Source organism: Gavialis gangeticus, unplaced genomic scaffold, assembly GCF_001723915.1.
Source record: "Gavialis gangeticus isolate Ggan-Ray unplaced genomic scaffold, GavGan_comp1, whole genome shotgun sequence".
Lineage (NCBI taxonomy): Eukaryota > Metazoa > Chordata > Crocodylia > Gavialidae > Gavialis > Gavialis gangeticus.
Window position 1 is genome coordinate 61,515,221 of NW_017729032.1, and position 22,864 is coordinate 61,538,084.

Genomic DNA, 22,864 nt, shown 5'->3' on the forward strand with positions numbered 1-22,864 from the left:
ATGCAAAGTACCCATTTAATAGGTTGGCTTTTTCCTGGGCGTCAGTTGTCAGTTGCCCCATCTGGTTCAGCAGGGGTCCAATGTTGCCCTTGCTTTTCCTCCGGCTCCCCACATACCTGAAAAAGGACTTTTTATTGTCCTTGATGCTCGAAGCTGGATGGAGTTCAGTTGCAAATTTGGAGTTGAGTTGCAGTTCTTTCTTCTCCAAACTAAATAAACCCAGTTCCCTCAGCATCTCCTCATAAGTCATGTGCCCCAGCCCCCTAACCATTTTCGTTGGTGTCTGCTATACTTTCTTCAGCTTGTCCACTTCCTTTCTGTAGTGGGGGACCCAAAACTGGACACCGTACTACAGATGTGGCTTCACCAGTGCAGAATAAAATGAAATAACAACCTCCTTCAATCTACTGGCAACACTCCTAATCTAGCCCAGTATGCCGTTAGCCTTCTTGGCAGCAAAGGCACACTGCTGACTCGTATCCATTTTATTGTCCATCGTAACCCCCAGGTCTTGTTTGAAGAGCTGCTACTTAGCCGGTCAGTCCCCAGGCTGTACCAGTACATGGGATTCTTCTGTCCTAAGTGCAGGACTTTACACTTGCCCTTGTTGAACCTCACAAGATTTCTTTTGGCCCAAACCTCCAATTTGTCTAGGTCACCCCAAATCCTAGCCCTACCTTCCAGTGCATCTATTACACCCCCCAGCTTGGTATCGTATATCCTTACATTGCTGCTTCATGTGTACAGCCAGTTAAGCCTTTGCACTGCAGTTAGTTCAATAAAACTTGGCTGCCTCTGAAAAAAAAATTGCATTCTGCTGCCACCTAGACAGTCTTAAAAGAAGCTGTGAAATGAGGGACAGAAATGCAGGGAAAACACCACTTCAGTGTAATGTCTTCCACTTACTGCCGTGGCTGTTCAAAGCAGATTTTTTTTTTTTAAAGCAAAGCAGTTTGTCAGGCTGTTTCAAAAGAATAAAGTTAGTTGAGTATTAACCACAGTGTTGATGCCCCTAGTGCTAATGTTGCTTTTATTTTTTAATCTTAGCAGGGAGGCAAGGTAACTTCTCCATGTGAACAATGTGGCAGAAGGTAGTAATCCAGGAGAACAAAAGCCATGCTAAAAGCTATCACTTGCATTTTAGGCTTCTGAGTGTTCTTTCAGAGTTGCTCTGAGAGGCAGAATTGGTAGAGTTTGAGTAACTTGCTGTGTTAATGGCAAGGAGCAAAAGATATGGAGGGTTATTCTGTTAAGTGACTCTCACCACTGACCAGTTACTAAGAGTACATGTGCTGTGCTTGCACTGTTTATATTTCTGTAGCACTCTGAAGTTCCAAGCAGAATTGCACAGATTTAATGTGTTGTTGCTTTTCCTCCATGCTGCTGTCCATTGTTTTATGTTCTCAAGCTGTTTCTTATTGCTTTCCATTGTGGCTTGATAGATATCTGCAGTGCTGTAGTGACATGGAGAAGTTTATTCAGCTTGACAAAGCCACCGTACACCTTCTAAACATTTGTATGACCTTTTAAGGGTTCTGATTTCCTTCATTAAGTTTATTAATGAGGTATATTACTATGAGGACTAGAAATCCAGCTGCCATTGAGAAGCACTCACCACCATCAAACTCAAGATGTCTTGTTATGACTGTGCATGTGCTTAAGCATAGGAGTTGTGTATGATCAACATTTGACTTCTCCAGAATGTTGTTGGAAGTCCTGTAAGTCTGGCAGAACCATAAATTAACAAAATAATCTAGGACAAGTCTCCTGTTCTTACGTTTCTCTTGGCTTCAGTTGCATTCATTTTTAGATAAAATTTCCATCCATTATATATTGTATATCTCAATTAATTAAATACTTTTTGTTTGTTTCATTTTTAATTAAAAGAACCTCGGCTTTCAGGCTTCCTTGGCCAAGAGGGATCCAAATGATCATAACTTGGATCATAAAAAGGAAATAAGACAGTAAGTATGGCTGTATTGGAGAGGGCCTGTACATGTCCAACAGTACACTGCTTCCATGATCCAGTTTTTGACATACTTTTATGCAGCGTATATTGAATTTATACCTCTGCTGATGCTGTTTTAACAGTCACTTAGTTTAGGGATTAGAATTGCTTCAAGATTTTAACTGAATAAATTTATGCATGGGGGTAGTGGAATTGGACAGGGAGTCCCGGTTTAACTCAGTGAGTGTAATGTGGCGTCATGTGTTTCTGGTCCCCAGGCTGGGGAGATAAGGTAGCACCTCTGGTATGAAAGGTATTTGGTAAGTCCATGCGTGAGGGCTTTTGCTTGTCATCAGTTGGGGAATTCCTCCCTTTTGTCCCAAATACTACTTGCTTCTGTTTGGTTTGGTTTTGTTTTGTTTCTTTTTCACCACCTTAGATACATGCAGTCCTTGAACTTACAACACACTTGACTTGGTTCCTGAAAACAGCATCTTAAGTCGAAATGCTGTAACTTGGAACCAATTTTCTCATAAGAAACAATGTTATAAATGAAGGATTAGTTCCTGAACCAAGGCCTGATACCCTACTTTTACCAAAAATAATCCAGAATTTTATACTCAATTATAGATGAATAATATAGCTACATTAATGTATTTGAATTGTAAATAGCAATCAGATTGATTTGGAAGAACTTCTTTGAAGTGACTTTTCTGAACTTTTTGAAGGGCTCTTGGTTGGACTTTTTGAAGGGTTCTGGGCTGGAATCTTCTCAGGAGTCTTGTCTGCAGGTTTTTCTGGAGTCTTGTGTGCTTTTTTAAGGAAAGTACCCAAGGATGTTCTCCAGGGAGATGGGTGAAGCAGCAGACTTGTTTGCTGGTGTGACGTGGCATCGGATCAAGCGTTGTAAAGTTGAAACTGATGTCATAAAGTTGAAACAGGGTGTCAATTTATAAATGTTGTAAGTGCAAAACGTTGTAACTTGAAATGTATAAAGTTGAGGACTGCCTGTACATTGATTCATTGGCCACAGCTAAGGTGGGGACAAAGGCTAACTGAGGTATGTTTATGTTCCTTTCAGTACTTAAAAAATTCAGACGTTTCTGCCTAGAGTCCTGCTGTTCTCATGGTCATGCTAATGGCCAAATTTGGGGTCAGGAAGTAATTTCTGTGTTGTGCCTTGTTATTGTGTGTAAGTGTTGGGGATGCCTTGGGTTAAAAATGGCCTGTAAATGCGGGGGAATGAACCCAATAGTCCAGGAGGCCCCTTCCAGTCCTATGTTCTTACTCAAGCAGTAGGATGCAGACCTGGGTCTTGGCCAATTTCTGCCCAGGGATGAGTGCCCTCACCACAGTGAGAGCTGTGTGATTGCAATGTATGGCCTTCAGATTCCCAGAGCAGGCTAACACCATGGATTCACATCTTCTGCCTTTCAGATGGAGAAAGTCTTTTTTATGGAGCCTAATATTTGGTATACCTGTCTTAATCTTAATGATATATATGTTAATACCGGCTGGCCAAGGATCTGGGGTCCTGGAACAGAATCTCATTCCTGGATTGTCTCTCTTAAATCTTCTCTTCTTTGTCTTGTGCACTTTTGTTCAAGTAGGTACACATTTCTTGAATATGTTCTTTTTAGTTTTTCTTGATATAATCTCATCTAATAAAAAGTTGGGAGACAGTAAAGCCTGGTTGGACTGAATCCTTCCCACTGTAGGTATATCTGCTAAAGTGGTACTTATAAGCTGGCCTTGATTATTGATTAATCAATCAAACAAACTCTCCCCACAGTATTCGGTCTAAACCAGTGATGCTCAAGTCTTTGGCTCTGCAAGCCAGATGAGTGGTGTAGGGCTGATCCATGGGCTGGATCAGTTTTTATGTGCAGTATTGGGCCTGCATGTACAGATTTGGGCCCCATGTGGCCTTGGCTGGCCCTGCACACCAGAATAAGGCTACAAGGCCCTGTGCCACTGCCTCAACTCAGTCCCATGCCCCAGCCCCTCACACTGCCTCTGTCTGGCGCCATGTACTGAGATTAGGTCCTGGGGCCCCACATCACCTCTACCTGGCCTTGCAAGCCGGGACTGGGCCTTGGAAGCCTGTGCTGCCTCAACTCAGTCCCACATTCTGACATGCCACCCTGCACACCCAATCTAGTTGGCAGGGCTACAGCCCATGGGGCTCCCCAAGGGCTGGATGATATGATGTTGGAGGTAGATCTGGCCTGTGGGCTGGGCTTGGGTGCCCTTGGTTTAAACAGATGTCAGATGGCAAGAGAGGATAAAAAGTAACTGTGAGGGATGACCATCATGTTAGAAGACACATGAGGACCTGATTTTTGAATCCTGACTTGGTCACCATATTGCTGAGTGGTCATATAGAAGTCCCATCACCTTTCATAATTTGGTTTCCACTTCACTGTAGTAAAGAGAAAATAATAATCCTTAGCTCAGAGGGATGTTTTGATAATTAAATACTTGAAGTGAGAGGTTAAAGATGGGGTATGGGTGCAACATGGAGCAATGAGAGGGTGAAGGAAACTGAAGTAAGATAGCAGGACAGAGAAGGGAGATGGGGGAAAGATGCAACTGATAGAAGAGGTGAGTGGTATGGGGAAGAAAACTGGCTCAACAGTGGCGTTGTTACTTTCTCTTATCATATTCTTACACAGTTTTTAATAATTGTTTAATAAAAAGTTAGGAGACAGTAAAGCCTTATTAGACCAAATCCATCTCACTGTGTATATCTGATAACATGTATATCTGATAAAATAGCACTGTTAAACTGGCATTAACCAAGCAATCAATCAGGCTTACATGAGTGAACTTTTTTGTTATGCTGTGCGATGCTATGTTATGCTATATATGCTATGCTAATCGGTTTTAGCGAGGTTTTTAAAAACATTCCTCTCAGTACTTCCACAGCATAGCTACCTTTATGTATTTAGAACATTTTCCACTTAAGTTGATTTAATACCGTCTCCCATACACTGTAAATCAAATCGCTCCACAATTTGTAATTTGTACTGTGGTAGCACACGGCATCTATTCTGTGCCTGGAGACCCTATCTACTATGCTGACAAATACAAAACAAAATGGCAGCATGCTATGTCATGGATAAATACTAGTATGTCAATATTTTAAGCCATAATTAAGAAAATTTACTTTAATTAAAAAAAAATGTCGAGTGAGGTCCTTTAGTTATCCATGCCACGTTCCAGGGGAAAAAAAATCGTGTTCAGTTTCATAGCAGGAGCCCAAGCTCTTCTCAAAGAGTTTACTATGTAAGTATAAAACAGCTCTATGGGAGGCACACCATTGTTAAAACACAGCAGAATCAGGCTTATTATCTTCTTCTGTTTGCAGACTGTACTAAATATGTCCTTCTTCCTACTACTGATTAACTTGCATTTGTACATCCTCTTGTCAACAGTTCCTTGGTGGATGGTATTTCTATGTGCAAGCCTACAAATCACTGAAGCACAGAACAGCTAATATGGATGTACTCATAGTGCTGGCCACAACAATTGCTTATATATACTCTTGTGTGATCTTAATAGTAGCTATGGCTGAAAAGGCAGAGCAAAGCCCCATCACGTTTTTTGACACACCACCCATGCTATTTGTCTTCATTGCTCTTGGGAGATGGCTGGAACACATAGCAAAGGTAACTGGTTTCCTTGTTAAACCCTGGAGTGCATTTAACAGTGAAACTGATATGACCTTCCTGTGACCAGAAGCTGCTTGAGATGCATTTTGTTTGAGCTATGTCAGGAATGCATTGTAGAAGATACCACAAATGTTTAAAGAATCACAGGCGGTTAAGTTAAATGCACAAATGTCTAGTTAACGTCTCAAGCGTTTATCTCTGTCTCATAGAGTAAAACATCGGAAGCACTTGCTAAACTAATATCTCTTCAAGCTACAGAAGCTACTGTGGTGACTCTTGGACCCAACCACTCTGTCATCAGGTATATGCTATTCACAAAAAGCCCTTCAGCTTGCTGGGATATACTGAGTAGACCTGATGCCTTTAATGGTAGAAGCATCTTTAGTTCTATGAACTGGCTCTGGATTAAACGATTGAACTCTTCTATTCGTGTGTGTGCTTTTTACAGGGAGGAGCAGGTGCCTGTTGAGTTGGTTCAGCGGGGTGACATTGTAAAGGTTGTTCCTGGTGGAAAGTTCCCAGTTGATGGAAAAGTTATTGAAGGCACCTCTATGGCAGATGAATCTCTTATTACTGGTAATTCCCTTCATGGATGACAGAGTTAGCTGCTGGCTGGTATACTTCATAAACAATTCAAGCTTTATTCTTCAATTTTTTCCTGACTGGAGAGGGGGCTTGAACCAAAACCAAATCTAGCTTTTAGGAGAGCTCTGATGCAGGAGCAGACTTTGTGACTGACCTTTACATCTCTACCAAGTTGAGTCGAAACCCTGTGTCTGAATACCCGTGAGCTTTGAGGAAGGTCAGATTGTATGCCTCTGGATTATTTGCCTCTATGTCAGGGATGGGCAAAGTCTGGCCAGTGGGCTGGTTGGCTCCATGGTGGACTCCATTTCCCAGCAGCCTCTGTCTGTGTTGCTGTGGTCGTTTTCCATGGAGACCCTAGGAGTGGTGGCACTGTGACAGTTTCCATGGATACCGTCCCCAGGCAGGGGCATGCAGGCAGCAGGTCATGGCTCTGCTCTGGCTCCAGACCATGCTGTCACCACTGTAAGATCCTAGCTCTGGCCCTGGAGCAGCTCCCCACCCAGCCACATGCCCTGCCAGTGCTGCTGGGGCTGGTCTCCATGGAAACCCTGGCCCCGTGCTGTCATAGTGCCACTGCTCCTGGGGTCTCTATGGAAACTGGCTGCAGCAACATGGGCAGGGGCTGCTGGGAAATGGAGTCTGGCCACTAGCTGAACCTGCTTTTTTGCCTACCTGTGCGCTCGATCAAACCTGTTGGTCAGCTACTTCTGTAAATCCTCTAGCTTTGCTAAAACTTCAGGTTTGGTGAGGTCAAGATACCATCATCTTGGCTCTAGAGGGTGATGGGGGGACATAGAGGAAGTTTTCTTTGGAACATGTTTTGCAAAAATAGTGCAATTTTAGAACTACTTCTTCACTGGTGATTAGGACAATTTCACAAGTCTGTCAGGAGGCACATGGTGTGGTAATTGTTAAGGACAATCTCAGGCAGTTAGTAAAGGACCAGGGCAGAAGGGAGAGTCTCGGGTCTTGATGCTGGCTAGGTCCACTGGAATTGCTTCCACTTTGGGGAAATTTTCTAAAGGAAAGCTGTGATTTTTATTTACTTTCAGTCTGGATCCTGTTATAAGTGCGCTAAAAGAAATAAAACCTAGAAGTTTATTGGCTCGTCTGTTTTTTATTTGATGGGGGGGGCAGTTTTCCATTTTGAGAGAACAGGACACAGTTTTGCATGGACAAATATTTTAAGAAATGCAAATCGTGGTACACTGCAGTAAATTGAGAGCCAGTGTAAGCATGGGAGCTTTCCAAAGTTTTGCAGTTTCTCTAGCTTCTGTTGTAAGACACAAAATTAGTGAGCTTGCTCTTAGATACAGAAATACAGAAATAATGGAGTTTTGAGGTTCTTTGTCTTGTAGCAGCTTTAAGGGAAGCAGTTTGTTCTTGGCTCTTCTGAGGTTTTGTGCTGGAAAGTAGGTAAGGAGTCAAGGAGGCCTTCCTGTTCCCCCTGTGTGCTGTGTACAAGGGCCAGGGCAACTTGCAGTTTTGGTGCTTGGAGGGGAGTGGCTAATGAGAATTTTCCTTTAACTCATGGAGCAGGAGCCTACAGTGCTGGAACAGGAATATCTGAATTCTCTCCCCACTAATCTGTTGAGGTTCAGAGTAGTCCTGCTGCATAGTGCTGTCCAGTGTAGTCATGGACTTGTTGCAGCATAATCACGCATAATATCAGCTAGTATGAACATACTAGCTTGACAGAACAAGGAGCAATGGTCTTAAGTTGCAGCAAGGGAAGTTTAGGTTGGATATTGGAAAGAATGTTTTCACCAGGAGGATAGTAAGACACTGGAAGAGATGGACACAGGTAGTATAGTGGACAATAGTAAGACACAGAGAGGTGGTGGAAGCTCCATCCTTGGAAGTTTTTAAGGCTTGGCTAGACAAAACCTTGGCTGGGGTGATTTAGTTGGTGATGGCCTTGATTTGAACAGAGGGTTGGACTAGATGACTTCCTGAGGTCCCTTCCAAGCCTCATTTTCTATGATTTCTAACATAAAATGAGCCTCGCCATGCTGAATAAGAATGTGTGGAGTGAGTGATTCGTTAGTTGAGGCACATGATTAAAAAGAACATTTAGGGCAGAACACTTTATGTGCGCCAATGACAGTTATCCAACTGTTTTTTGCTGCCCTTTTTGGCATTTGCACACTCGATGATCTTGTTCCACCTGCAGTGTGGAGACACAAATATCTATATGGTAACTGAAGATGCCCAGTAGGCTGCACCCTGGCCAGGCAGCTACACAGCTCTGTACATGCATATCAGGGCATAAGTCCCCAAGCTGTAGCCAGGCAAAAACCTTGGGATCTGGGAGGAAGAGGCGTATATGATGCAAACTTGAGCCTGGTCTTTAATAATCATTATATAAAATGCATGGAAAGGAATGGGAAAGTGTCTACCCTGTTGGTAACAAGGAGCCCCAGATGCTCTCCCCTTCAGGGGAGCAGCCCCTTTCCCCTTCAGGGGAGCACTAGGGCATGCAACCTCTAGCTTGTTTTCTTACTCCTTGTCCCAATGTGTCTCTGGGTTCCTAAAGGGCTAGATTCAAAAGGAGGGCTGAAAAGAGGACAGGATAATGGTTAGAGCACTGTAGTAAGAAGTTGGAAAATGATAGGTTCAAACACTACAGGGAGGTTGAAGGGCCTAGAATCTGGGTCTTCTGCCTCTTGGGTGAGTGCACTAACAACAAGGCTGTCGGGGTGAAAAGGTGGGAGGGCCCCCATTTTATTTCTCCGTACAATTTTGGGACTTAAGCTCACTAAGGCATGTGGGTATATGACTCTGTGTAGCCTATTGAACATGTTAGGTAGTCATGTGGAAGCTTGTGAATCCACACTGCACACAGAGTAAGATCAGAAACTGTGTAGGTACCAAAAAGGGAAATTGTGCAGCTGGGTAAGTACCAGTTGGGCATATTAAGTAAAATAGGATTCTGCCTAAAAGCTCTCCTTTGTCTCAAGACAAACAGTTCATGTTAAACATCTGCTGATTCTGATCTCTGGCAGGTTGAGAACAGAGACTTTTCAGGTATACAGGGATTTATTCCAGGCTCTAAAACTAAATGATAGGTTGCAGTTTATGGATTCTACCAAAGTCTGTTGGAATCAAAGGGATGGACCTCCAAACAGCTTTGTATCAGGCCTTTAGAGAAGAGAGACTGAGACTCTTGAACCTGGAACAAGGTGGAAGAAAGAGACAGTGGGCAGTTGCCTGGGTGGCTGCTGTGAAATAGAGCATGCAGAACATTTCCCTGAAATGTAATGCAACTTACAGAAAGTTTCTATTGGAAACAGCATTTAATTTTTTTTTTATTTTCAAATTGCAATTCAAAATGTTGACTAGTTAGCCAGCATGCAGTCTGCTAGCTCTTCTTACACAGCTGTTCCCACACATGGTTTATTTAGATAGTTTCTTAACCCTGTTGTTTATATTTCTTTTCCCCTTAGGGGAGGCCATGCCCGTCACTAAAAAACCTGGCAGCACAGTGATTGCAGGATCTATAAATGCACATGGCTCTGTTCTTGTTAAGGCAACTCATGTTGGCCCTGACACTACCCTGGCACAAATTGTAAAATTGGTGGAAGAAGCTCAGATGTCCAAGGTAAAAATTAAAATCTTACATTTTTGACTGAGGAGAAATCAAGAAGGCTTCCCTTTTTTGTGACATTGTATGTAACTGATTCTACAATAGAATTAAGAAGAAAAATGAAAAGTGTTTGATTATAAGGTTTTTCTTTACATCCTGCCTGTGCTTACCTTTCATACCTCATTCCTAAAACAATTTTAAATCTCTTTTGTTATAGGCACCAATTCAGCAACTGGCTGATAAGTTTAGTGGCTATTTTGTTCCATTTATCATCATAATTTCAACAGTAACATTGATTGTGTGGATTGCAATGGGCTTTATCAATTTCGAAGTTGTTCAGAAATTCTTCCCAGTAAGTAGCTTTATTAGTACCAATATATGTTCTTAAATTATGTAATTAATGTGTCTTATGTGCTTTCCCAGACAGCCTGATACTGAGGGTAGTAAGCACCCTTGTCCTGGAAACTTATAAGGGTTCTCAACAGTGTAGATACGTTCCACTGGCCCAAATTGCCATGCCAGCTCTGCAAGGGGTTCTAACACAACTGAAATCAATGGCTTTTCAGTGAGAATGAATATTGTCCAGTGACTGGATTTCAGGGAGCAGAGAAAGTACTGACCAAAAGCACATATGCATATCCCTGTTTCTGTTGCCAAGTGTTTTGTTCGGCTTTAGAAAGATGACTAGCAGCTTAATCATGTTTGGAAAGTGTCAAGTGTATCTGCCAGACTCCTAGCTTGTGGGAAGCTGTGCATCCCAAAGACAGCTTACTCAGTCAGGAGTGGGGAGGGCAAAACATGGTAGGTAATGTGAATGCATGCGAGCTAGTCTGCAAGACAGTGATTTTCCATTTACATTACTTATTCATTTTGAAGGTGGATTTGTGGGTCAGAAGTAAGTCAGAGAAGTGTGAAAGTGATGGATTTGCCATTATGGGGACTTGTCATCTGTGTTTTTCTGTCCTTTATTAGCTTTTTCAGCAGACAACTTTTTTTTTTCCTTTTTGCAGCATCGGAGCAAAAACATCTCTAAAGCTGAAATAATCATCAGGTTTGCATTCCAAACTTCTATCACTGTGCTGTGCATTGCGTGCCCCTGTTCCTTGGGCCTGGCCACTCCAACAGCAGTCATGGTGGGCACAGGAGTGGCTGCTCAAAATGGTATTCTTATCAAAGGTGGAAAACCTCTGGAGATGGCCCACAAGGTTAATATCTCCTTCCTGAAACATTGTTTTTACTGCCATCTTTAAGTTGGCTGTGCATGGCTTTCACATTATATGTATTAATCAAGCACAATACATTTCTTTCAGATAAAGACTGTGATGTTTGATAAAACGGGGACCATCACCCATGGAGTTCCTAAAGTCATGAGAGTGCTTCTGCTAGGGGACACGGATACCCTGTCTCTCAAGGTGGTTCTTGCAGTTGTGGGCACTGCAGAGGCCAACAGTGAACATCCCTTGGGAATGGCTATAACTAAATACTGCAAAGAGGTACTGCTTTAAAAAAGTCGTTGTAGGTACTGCTCAAGGGTATACTGCACTGAATTAGTTAGTGCAGTCCAATAGGCCCAATTTTACAAGACCTGCCTAATTGCCTAACTTGATCTAGGTTAATTAAAAGATTCCAGAAAAGTGGTTCCAACTGAGACTCTACACAATATGTCACAGAGCTAATGTTTGTCACTAAGATCAAGCAAAGTACTGCTTTTGTTGCTGACATTCAGACCCACTCCATAATCAGGACTGAGAAGTGAGAATCCAGAGTCTGAATTTTTAGACTTTTTAGTCTAAATCTTTTAGGAGATGCTCTCTTGTGGCTTTCAGTCCTGGCTGTGGAGTGGGTGTGTGTGCCAGCTCTTTGCTTGATCCAAGTGACAAACATTAGCTCTGTGACATCTTGTGTAGAGTCTGAGTTGGAACCACTTCTCTGGAATCTTGTAATTAACCTAGAACAGTGGTTCTCAACCATCTTAAGCTTTAGGCATGCCTTGACAATTGCTAGCTTTTAATTTTCACTTGTTTTGTTGGCTATGGAAAATACTAGAGTAATTTTTCTGTTGCAAAAACTTGTGAATCATGTTTGCACATCTATTAATGCTAACATTGTGTGGCACCCTTGAAACAGGATGCTTCAGTAACCAGGTTGAGAATCACTGACCTAGAGATTAACGCGCTGTGTTCTTGCTGTAATGCAAGTTAAGAGATGCTTGGTCATTCTTACTCACTTTCATATTTTAAACTTTTCATGGGTTGAATTCATCAGAGATCCACTTTCCCCTTTAGCTTTGTCAGAGCCTGATTTTGGTGAGCTGTGGGGTAGAATGAAACACTTATTTGTTTAGGCTGGGCTTTTGATAACACTTACAGTAGTGAGTATTTGAGTTGGTAGACTGTGTGAGGTTCACGATTGATAAAATTGTGAGATTGCATAGTCCAGCATATAGGACACTGAGCTGGAATTCTGGGTTCTGATTCAAACTCTGCCATTGACCTAAGATGTGGCACTGGTAAAGTCATGCCACAACCCTGTCCCTTTGACCTTTGTCTGTCTTTCCTACCTCGTTCAAAGCCCTTCAGGAGAGAGGCTGCTTCTGTATGGTGCAGTGGGGTTTACAGTTTCAACTGGTACCTCAAGGAACTTTAATAATAATTCAGGTGTCTTGACAATCAGCCCCTAACACGATTTTGTAAATAGATGTTCCCCTAAGGTAAAGCAGGACATGGAATTTTCTTACGTATATATAGAATAAAGTAACTGTGAAGAAGCCTGCGTAGTGTCTTCCCACACACTGTCCAACTGTAGCCAGCTTGATTAATCAGTCATTTATCACTAAATTTAGACAGAAAGTTTTAAAGAAACCTAAATATTAAAATGTGAGCCCTCGGATTTGAGAAATTAATTAATAGCCTGTGAAATTAGTAATCTGTATGCAGATCCACAAAGGTCATTGATGGCATGTGTTCCTCAAATGCTTCAGGAAGGATGAATCATAGGTTGGAAGGGACCTCTGGAGTTGTCTACTTCAACCCCCTGAAAGTGCAATTGGAAATAAAAAAGAGGAAGGCAGTTGTAAATAACAGCTGATTGTTATGCTTACATAAATGTGACTGGGTTTCTGGCCAACATTGGTTGAAATGATTATAAAATGATAAATTGGCAACAAGATGAGTATTCAACACATCTGTTAGAAATCTTTAGAGGTAAAATTTAGAAAAATTAAAATGCGTATTTGGAAAGAGAGGAATTCTGTCAGGGTAATGATTCTGTCTGCCTGCCTTATTTTAAACTCACTTTCCTCTGATGGTTGGTGGTGGTCAAATCATCTACTTCTTGTGCCCAACCTGTTTCAGTAAGATCACATGCCTCAATCTTCACCTGACCACAGCTTGTGTGAAATGCTGATTCTTTATCTTTTTACAGGTATTACTATTACATCCATGTGCTTTTAAGCTATCATAAAACTACTTGATAAGCCAAGGGTAGCTCTGACTTCAGCATAACTCCTCAGAGATTAATTTTGTTCATTAGTCTTATAATTTCCTGTTTTCCCCTCCTTTATATCTCTTTAGAGTTCTAAAAAATGTTCTTGGCAACCTCATTCTTAAATGTTGTGCCTGTGCATCCATTTCTCTCTCACTTAATGGCAGTGGTTACTGTCAGAAGATTTTTTGTTAAAATAATCTTGAAAACCATCAACTTTTAGCTCATTCCTAGTCTCATGGTCAAATCAAGCCACTCCAAGAACTGTGTGTGTGTGTTTATGGTAGTAATATGAAACCTATAGTAATATGAAAGTCCAGCAGCATCTATGGCCAGCTATCTTCTTCCTCTGAAGAACTGTTTATTTCCATTATCAGAGACCAAATGCCAGAATAGGTGGACCTGGGATCTGACCTAGTACAGCAATCCGTTTCTCATAGTCTAATAATAGAATTAATAAGGTTCCTGACAGATATTGAAACAATGGCACAATTGAGATTTGAGGAATTTTATGCCCCATCCTGAACATCACACATCCTGCCCTACCAAATATGCATGTTTGTCAGTGCTGGCCATGGACAGGCTTCTAGACCTGAAGCTGTCTGGGGCTGGGCTTGACAATAAGCTCTGAAGGGCCTGGTGGTGATGAGTCTCCCAGGGTTCACCTTAAAGACCCTGTCCTGTAGCTCCCACAGGGCAAAGCAGCCAAATGTTGGGTTCTGACAAGCTCGCATCCTGATGCTGACAGTCAGCAATTGTCAGTGTCAGAACCAGGGCAGCTAGGTTTTAGACTGGAGGCTGCCCAGGTCCCAATACTGACAATCAGCTGATTGTTGGCATTGGGATGATAAGGCATGCCACACATTCAATTTATGGCACCATGCAAACCAGCCATAAACACGTTCCACACTTTATGTAGCATCTCTTTGTGTCTGGTTTGTCATTTCATGGCACCACTAATTCAATGAACATGTGGCATAGTGCTATTTATGGCCTAAATGACACACAAATCATGCTATAAAAGTAATGTGCTTGGGCCTAAGTAATTTTTGATCTCTAGCTCTTGTTCTGACATTGTTCTATGTACATGTAGGTAAATCTCAGAACATTTCTGCCTGTTTCTTCCTCTGTAAAAAGGGGAGAAGACCCACCTTTTTGTAGTGTTGTGGGTACAAATAGTCAACATGTGTAGCACTTTGAAGATTTAAATTGTTATATGTTGTAATTGTTATGTTTGCAGGAACTTGGTACAGAGAGCCTGGGGTATTGCATGGATTTTCAGGCAGTACCAGGCTGTGGAATCAGCTGTAAAGTCAGTGGTGTTGAAGCTGTCTTAGGCCAGAAGGAGCACAGTCTAAATGAGCGGAATGCTGACCTGCATGGGGACGGCACTGTTTCCCTGAAACACAGTTCATTGATCATGATATCCGAACCTGATGGTAGGTCTGTCCTATTGGCTCATAGTCCATCACAAGTACAAGTGGGCTAAATCAAAGGTGCAAGGAACTGCAAAATAGCCATTGTATCTGGAAACTTCACAGAGAACTTAGACACCACGGTGATGGGGGTTGTAGAAGCACCTACAACAAATGGGTAATGAGATGTTCCTTACTCAGCCACACATTTAATTTAGCAGAGCAATCCTCCATGGAAAAGAATGACAGGGAAAGAGAAAGCAAAACTGGCTAGTTAGCATTGTAATTCCTTTGGGAACTGGAAACACTTTGCCCAATCATCTTGCTTTGTCACCCTTATCGTGCTAGTTTCTTAGTTGTATATCAGCTTGGATGCTTTGGATGAAGTTTTATATTTTCATCTATTCAAATATCCTCTGGAGGTGCTTATTAAAGAAGTGTATTTAATGGTTGAACAAATATATTGGGAATTAATATATTAGGGTTCTTATAGATGTGCAGGGAGCCAGCTCTGACACACAGAAAATCCAGCATGTCGGACAAGACTTGATTAATGAGTCTGTTGGAGCACGGAAATTATCACGCTCCATCAGATTCTAGGATCACGTGTATCAGTATCCCTGTGCTAAAGAATGGTGGCAGGGCGCTTTGAACTAAAGCTCATTTGATAAGCTTTAGTTCAAAGTGTCCCACTACTGTTTTTCAGCATGTGGGTTGCTGATGCACATGACAATCATGCTTTTAATTAGCACAGCTCACTAATTAAAGCGCTTTCCTGCGCCTCCTAGAGCATGTGTAAAAATGCCCTTAGAGATGCAAAATTCACTTAAGTGGCTTAAATTTGGATGTTGACAAATCTGTGTGATTTCTATGTGGGATGATATATAACATTCAAAGATACTATGGGTCTTTTTCAGGCCATGGGAGCTACCTTGTTCCTTTTTATAAAGATTTTCAACATTTTCCACTAACATGTCACCTTCTCTCCAATGCACAGTCTTCACTTCCAGGATTGCCTGTGCTAGGACTTTGTAGAGAAACCACTGGAATCGTTGAATTAATTTAATCTTTGCACTCTGACCATTACCCTATCATAAAAGGGATTGACATAGCATTTCCCTACCTATCATGTAGGATTCTTGAGCAATTCAAACTTAAATTACACTTCATTAATTGCTGCTGTGTGGCATTTGTTGGAACATTATTACTGTATATGTGGGAGGAAACCTATGGTTTTACACTAAAGGAATAAAATATACACCCCTTAAAGAACATTAGAAATTACAGAAAAGTTTAAGATGACATTTTATGAAGCACATGCATGCAGTGGGTGGGCACTACTAAATGTGAAACTTGTAAAGGTACGCTATTGTCCATGTGCATGCATGAGATCATAGGACTGCTTATCTATCTAATGCAGTGAGTCGGTCTCCAAGATACCACCCTTCCCCACCTTGTATATGACTTGCATGAATAAGTGTTTGCAGAATTGCAGTCTAAGGTCAAAAAGTGCTTTCTAATGTATACAAATTATGTTGTAGGAGGCCTAATAATAGAATGAGTGTGAGACACATTTTAGTTTTTGTTGCTAAATAAATAAAACCAAGGCAAGTCCCAGTCCACTACAAGAGCTTCAGGAGATGACCATTGCCTAACAGTCCAGCTTTATCATCCCAAACAACTTCACATCTGTTTTTAACTAATACAGGTTTATGATCATTTCCATCCTAATCTGGCTTTGCCTCCTGTCACAAACCTTTCTGGGGGGGTCCCATGAGACCTGAATTTCTCCCCACTGTACTGCCCTTTGCCCCAATGAACAGACTGAGGCTGTCCTGAAATGGATCCCTTTCCCAGCATCTCAGTTCTTCTGCCCTTACAACAGACTCTGAAGCTAAAGTGAGGGATCTCTGTCAGCCCCAAGTGTCCCCCACTTTTGGATTATGGAAGAAATTACAGGTTCTCTTCTCCATGGAGAAAGTCACCTAGAATATTACTTGCTCAGAAATCTTTCTTTCTATTGGCAATCAGTAAGGAGTCAAACAGCAAAAGGATTTATTTACATAGGATGAAAGAATTATGCAAACAGAACGGACCATAGATTAGGAGACAGGACAATAAAACAGGTACTGGTTCTTTAGTCATCTGGCTGCCCCTAGTCTTCCATGGGAGTCGTTGCAGAGTTATAGAGATCAGCCTTCCTTCCAGCTTTCCTGTCCTGGGAACTGGGACCAGTGAACCTGCAAAGCCTGAAATTCAAAGACAGATATTTTAGCCTAGCTAGGCTCTTTAGAGCATTATTCTAATTTTTATGAGTCATCAGAATCTTTCAGAAAGTTATAATAGCCTTCGCGGGCTATTTTTCCAGTTGCCTTTGCTGTTATAGAGTCAGTTGTCCCCATCATAGGTGGATAGTGTGCAGGAATGTCCATCCAACCTGTGGCTCCTTCTTTGTGCTAGTGTAAGTAACAATTGTCCTGGCCCTAGAGCACAATGGCAAGGGATAATTAGCAGTTCTGCCCATTCCCTGTGTTCCCTGGCTAAAACATATCCGAAATCATAAAGACATAAATAGCTAGCATAACATAATCCATACAGTGATAACAAGAGTAAAAATAGATACAGCATAACATGGGCTTCCCAATGAGACCAAACGTGCCATATATATCAGCACAATAAAATACAAGAAAACAATTATGACTTGCTCCAAACCCAAAACATAACAGGACTGGCTCCTCCTCAACAGTTGCTCCTCAGGCTATTGTGGATGTTAATGAAGTTCCTCATCATTCTTACTTCTGTTCACTAAGGTGCAGCAGCCCCTCACACCTACTTAGTGGTGATTGGAAATCGTGAATGGATGAGACGTAACGGTTTGCATATTTCAAATGATGTTAATGATGCAATGACAGGCCATGAAATGAAAGGACAGACAGCTGTATTGGTGGCTATGGACGGTAAATAATATTCTTTGAAATGACTTAGTGGGAATGCAAATACCATTTCATGGTGCCTGGATGCTGACCTTGCAAATACCCTGTTTAGAAAGTCACCTTTCCTCCCAGGGTAATAAATATTTGATGTACAACTCAAAGGGACAAAATACAAATTACCTTTTTTAGATAAGTTATTTGTGAATGTGAACTACAAAGAAAAAAACCTGTCACTGTATAAGTCAGAGGAGTGGAATGGGAATGAAATCATCTTAGCTTCTGTAGGCCACTTTGTTTCCTATATCTATCTGCAAGTTTTTAACTGTTGGTGTTTCTTTGAAGGTGCATTGTGTGGGATGATTGCAATAGCAGATACTGTCAAACAGGAAGCAGCACTGGCTGTGCACACCCTAAAAACCATGGGAATCGATGTGGTTCTTATAACAGGGGACAACAGAAAAACTGCTAAAGCCATTGCTACACAGGTAGTCTGGTCTGTATTCAAATAGATCTTATAGGTTGTAACAACGCTTAGCCTGATGACCTGGAAAGCTGATTATTTTAGCTTTTGCCTAGATGTTCATGATGCTTGGAGCAAAGGAAGGACAAGCTCTGCCCCGATGAGTTTCCACATTGTGTAGGATTATGTAGATTAGTTTATGTAAAACTGGATTAATAAAGCTGACTAAAATGCCACTGAAGAGTAAGTGAGCACTCACTGTACACTCTGTTCCTTGTGGTAGTTCATCCATCCCTGTACTTTTTTTACTTAGGTAAGTGCCCCGAAGAGTGTGGTAATTTTGGAAAATGATTCCATTAACCCTTAGAGCATTGACATTTTACCTTCTGCCAAAGAAATCCTACTACAGCATATCCAGAGCAATGCCTGAATCAGTGAAGCATGATTTACTGGTGCCTGTATTCTCTGCAAGCATCCTCTCTGCATTGAAAATGGGGCATAGCTCCAGTTAGTCCATTGTGCAGTACATTAGCAACTTGAATGGAACATGAAAAGGTTCATAAAATGTTACGAGCCCTTTTAAAGCTTTTTCTTCCACGATAAAGCTATAATAACCAGCTTGTGCCTTATTTTCTCTCTTTTTTTTCCCCCTCCATGTAGGTTGGCATAAAAAAAGTGTTTGCTGAGGTTCTTCCTTCTCACAAAGTCGCAAAGGTCCAGGAACTCCAAAATGAAGGGAAGAAGGTAGCCATGGTTGGAGATGGAGTCAATGATTCCCCTGCACTGGCCCAGGCTGACATCGGTGTTGCTATTGGAACAGGCACTGACGTTGCCATTGAAGCAGCAGATGTTGTTCTTATTAGAGTGAGCTGAGTTGTTTAATGCATTTTTTTCTATTTGGGTTGGTTTGGGCTACTGAGAAGTGTATGATTGTAAGGGTCTGAAGAATTTTGTCTCACTGTTCTCGTGTCTTTCAGAATGATTTACTGGACGTGGTTGCCAGCATTCATCTATCAAAGAGAACTGTACGAAGAATACGAATAAATCTGGTCCTTGCCTTAATTTATAATCTGCTTGGGATACCCATAGCAGCAGGTACTTGACTGCTAAATCTCAGCTTGTAAGAGAAAGAGCTGTTCTGTACTGTATCTCTCTCCCAGTTCTGCTCAAGAAGCAAAATGAGGAAGTATATGGAGCTCCCTAAGAGTCTGTTAGTAACAATTTGACAAAGAAAAAAATCCCCATAAGTTTCTGTGAGCATTTAAAATCATTGCCCTTTCCCAACTTTTTAAACCTGTGAGAATCATTAATAATTCTATAAGATGTTTACATCAAAGCCCATTCATTTTTACTTGGGGAGACAGCATCGTAGTTGGATTTGTCTTCCTGTTTTCAAAACCATTCTAATCACAGAACATAGAGACAGGGCAAGTTTATTACCTTTTTTTTATCTGATCTATCCATATTCTAAAGTAATACTGCTTTTTTTACTGTAGGCTTCTGTGTACTTTGTACACACTAGTTTTAATTGTATCAAGTGACAGGGCTACAGTCTTACTGGCTTAATAGTAGCCTACAGAGCTTTTAACATGAACTATTACAGTAATATGGAAATAAGCTGCCATGTAGCTTTAACTTCAGTACAGCCAGAGACAATGATCACTACAGACTAGCAGAGGGCTTGTTGTCTAGTGGATGATGTAGGGGCCAGGCACTCCTGAGCCTTTCTCTCAGTTCTGATTCTAGTGTACTGTGAGGCCTTGGAAAGTCGCAAGCACCATGTACTGCAATAATGATCACAATCTGGCCCCCTGACATAACTCGAGTATTACAGCACTTCGAAAGTACAAAGACCTGATGCGCTGAGGTTAACGCTTCTGGCTGCTTTTACATACGTTGTGGGCTTGTGTGTGTGTGGCAGTGACTGGGCCCAACCTTTACACTTCCCTCCAACGCAAAGACAGATGGAAACAATCCTTGCCTCAAACAATTTCCATTTGAAATCAAATTGTAGGTAGGGCTGCTACCAAAGACATTCATTTGCATTTATTTTTGAGGGATTATTATAAATAGTGTCCCATCTATATCCATCAACCCAACTATCATTAACTGGCTGAATGTCAAGTACTGAGTAAACCACATGTGGACATTCCACCCGTTACACATTCCCACCTTTTTTTTTCCTCTCCACCAGCCCTTATAGTGGTGTGAATACAAATTCCACACTGACCCGCATAGGGTTAACAAATTGGCCTGGGCTCACTGAGCTCTGCCAAGGTTTCCCTGCTAACAACAGACTTGTGGGAGAAAAGGGTTTTTTTTATGTTCCTCCTCAAAAAGATCTTCAAGCTGTCCTCTCTTTTCATAGCCACCCATCATATGGATTGTCACCCCAGAGTGGCAGGGAGGGAAGAGTACTTTTATGTTTGGTCACAGTTCTGAAGTTGAATCTATGCAGAAACAGTTCTTTACTTCTGAAGGCTTGTGTTTAGAAGGCAGTGTATGCACATAGGTTGATATATCTGTGTTTATAGAGATTCATAGATTATAGAGTCAGAAGGGACCCAATGGATCATAATGTCTGACCCCCTGCCCCTGGCAGGAAAGTGAACCAAGGTCAGATGACCCCAGCCAGGTGATTGTCAAGCCTCCTCTTGATGACCTCCAAGATAGTACCACCTCTCTTGGAAGCCCATTCCAGACTCTGATGACTCTTACTGTAAAAAAATTTCTTCCTAATGTCTAACCTAAATCTACACTCCACTAGTTTGCACCCCTTATTCCAAGTTACTCCCTGGGGCGCTCTGGGAAACAGCGCATCCCCAATTCCCTGCTCTCCTCCCCTGGTAAACTTATAGGCGGCTACAAGGTCACCCCTCAGCCATCTTTTGTAAAGTCTGAAGAGATCCAGATCTCCCAACCTCTCCTCGTAGGATCTTTCATGGAGACCACTAATCATGCGAGTGACCCTCCTCTGAGCCCTTTCCAGATCCTCCATGTCCCTCTTGAAGTGTGGCGCCCAAAACTGGACACAGTTGGGGGATGCCGCACAGAGGGGGAGCATCACCTCCGCACAGAGGGGGAGCATCACCTCCCATGATCTGTTGGTCATGCATCTGTTAATACACAACAAGGTGCAATTTGCTTTGTTGGTGGCCTCGTTGCACTGCTGGCTTATGTTCATCTTGGAGCCCAGTTATGACTCCAAGCTCTCTCTCAGCCTCTGAGCTGCTGAGGAAGTCATCACCAAACCTGTAGCTGTGTTGGGGATTCCTCCTTCCTAGGTGGAGTACCTTGCATTTACCATTGTTGAATTTCATCCTATTTTGTTCCGCCCATTGATCTAACCTGTCCGGGTTGGCCTGTATCTGCTCCCTGCCCAACTTTGCTCCATAACTTGGTATCAACTGTGAACTTGGAGAGTATGCTCGCCACACCCTGTCCAAATCGCTGATGAAGATATTAAATAACACTGGTCCAAGGACCGAACCCTGTGGGACCCCACTGCCCACCTCCTTCCAGGCCGAGATTGACCCATCCACCATCAATCTGGGTGTGGTCCCTAAGCCAGTTAGCTACCCACCTGGCTGTGTAGAGGTCCACTCCACAGCCCGTTAGCTTCCATATGAGAATAGGATGCGAAACTGTGTCGAAGGCCTTCCTAAAATCCAGGTAGATGACATCGGCCTCAGCTCCTGTGTCAAGGCAGTGTGTGACCTGGTCATAAAAGGCTATAAGTTTTATTGGGCAGGATCTACCTGTGATGAACCCATGCTGGTTTCCTTTTAGCATCATTTCTCATGCCGGGCCTTCACAAATGTGTTCTTTGACTTTTTTTTTTTTTTTCCCCCCATTATTTTTCCAGGGATAGAGGTAAGACTGACTGGCCTAAAGTTACCCAGCTCATCCCTTCTCCCTGTCTTAAAAATGGGCACCACGGTGGTCTTTTTCTAGTCCTCAGGCACCTGGCCGGAACACCATGAGAGCTCAAACAGCCATGCCAGCGGCTCAGCAATGGCACTGGCCAGTTCCTTCAGCACCCATGGATGGAGGTCATCCGGGCTGGCTGACTTGTACCCATTCAGCCCCTCCAAGTGCTCTTTAACTAAGTCAGCACTAACCTTAGGTGGTCTGGCGCCTTTTGGACATCTGTCTATGCTCAAGGTGGGGGAATTGTCTTGGTCAGTATTAAGGAGTACTGAAGCAAAGAACTCATTGAAGAGCTCTGCCTTTTTCTCTGCGTCAACCACCAACTGATCTGAGGGCTCCACAAATCATGCTTTGGACTGTCTGGCCATTTTAATGTTACAGTGATAAATCACTCAATCTTAAGACTGAATTTGGTAGTAATGTGTATATGTGTGTGTGTTCATTCTCCTTTTAGGAGTGTTTATGCCCATTGGTATCGTGCTTCAGCCATGGATGGGTTCCGCAGCCATGGCAGCTTCATCAGTGTCTGTGGTGCTATCTTCCTTGCAACTAAAGTGGTAGGTTTTACACCCACCAGTCAGTAAGTATTGACTGTATTTCATTTGGGACTCTTAAGGCACTGCTTTAGGCTGTCACACACTTAAAATAACCAAGCAATGCTATCTTTTGTGAGTGCTTGGTTCCAAAAATCAAGGAGGCAACATCAGGAGGCACTACTTCACTGTCAGGGCGGCTAGGATCTGGAACCAACTTCCAAGCAAAGCGGTGCTGGCTCCTACCCTGGGGGTCTTTAAGACAAGGCTTGACAATCACCTTGCTGGGGTCTTTTGACCCCAGTACTCTTTCC

At 42.3% G+C, this 22,864-nt stretch overlaps 1 protein-coding gene across 2 annotated transcripts in view; it reads left to right on the top strand.

Moving 5' to 3' along the window:
• Positions 1-22,864, top strand: part of ATP7B (ATPase copper transporting beta) — a 53,682-nt gene that overhangs the window by 20,494 nt on the left and 10,324 nt on the right. For both annotated transcript variants that reach the window (XM_019525164.1, XM_019525163.1), the window contains exons 6-20: positions 1,888-1,964; positions 3,386-3,554; positions 5,386-5,619; positions 5,832-5,923; positions 6,071-6,198; positions 9,657-9,811; positions 10,014-10,148; positions 10,807-11,001; positions 11,107-11,289; positions 14,520-14,718; positions 17,505-17,651; positions 17,970-18,112; positions 18,748-18,951; positions 19,065-19,182; positions 22,472-22,574. In XM_019525164.1, coding sequence (XP_019380709.1) covers positions 1,888-1,964; positions 3,386-3,554; positions 5,386-5,619; positions 5,832-5,923; positions 6,071-6,198; positions 9,657-9,811; positions 10,014-10,148; positions 10,807-11,001; positions 11,107-11,289; positions 14,520-14,718; positions 17,505-17,651; positions 17,970-18,112; positions 18,748-18,951; positions 19,065-19,182; positions 22,472-22,574 — 2,282 coding nt within the window. The remainder of the gene's footprint in view (positions 1-1,887; positions 1,965-3,385; positions 3,555-5,385; positions 5,620-5,831; positions 5,924-6,070; positions 6,199-9,656; positions 9,812-10,013; positions 10,149-10,806; positions 11,002-11,106; positions 11,290-14,519; positions 14,719-17,504; positions 17,652-17,969; positions 18,113-18,747; positions 18,952-19,064; positions 19,183-22,471; positions 22,575-22,864) is intronic.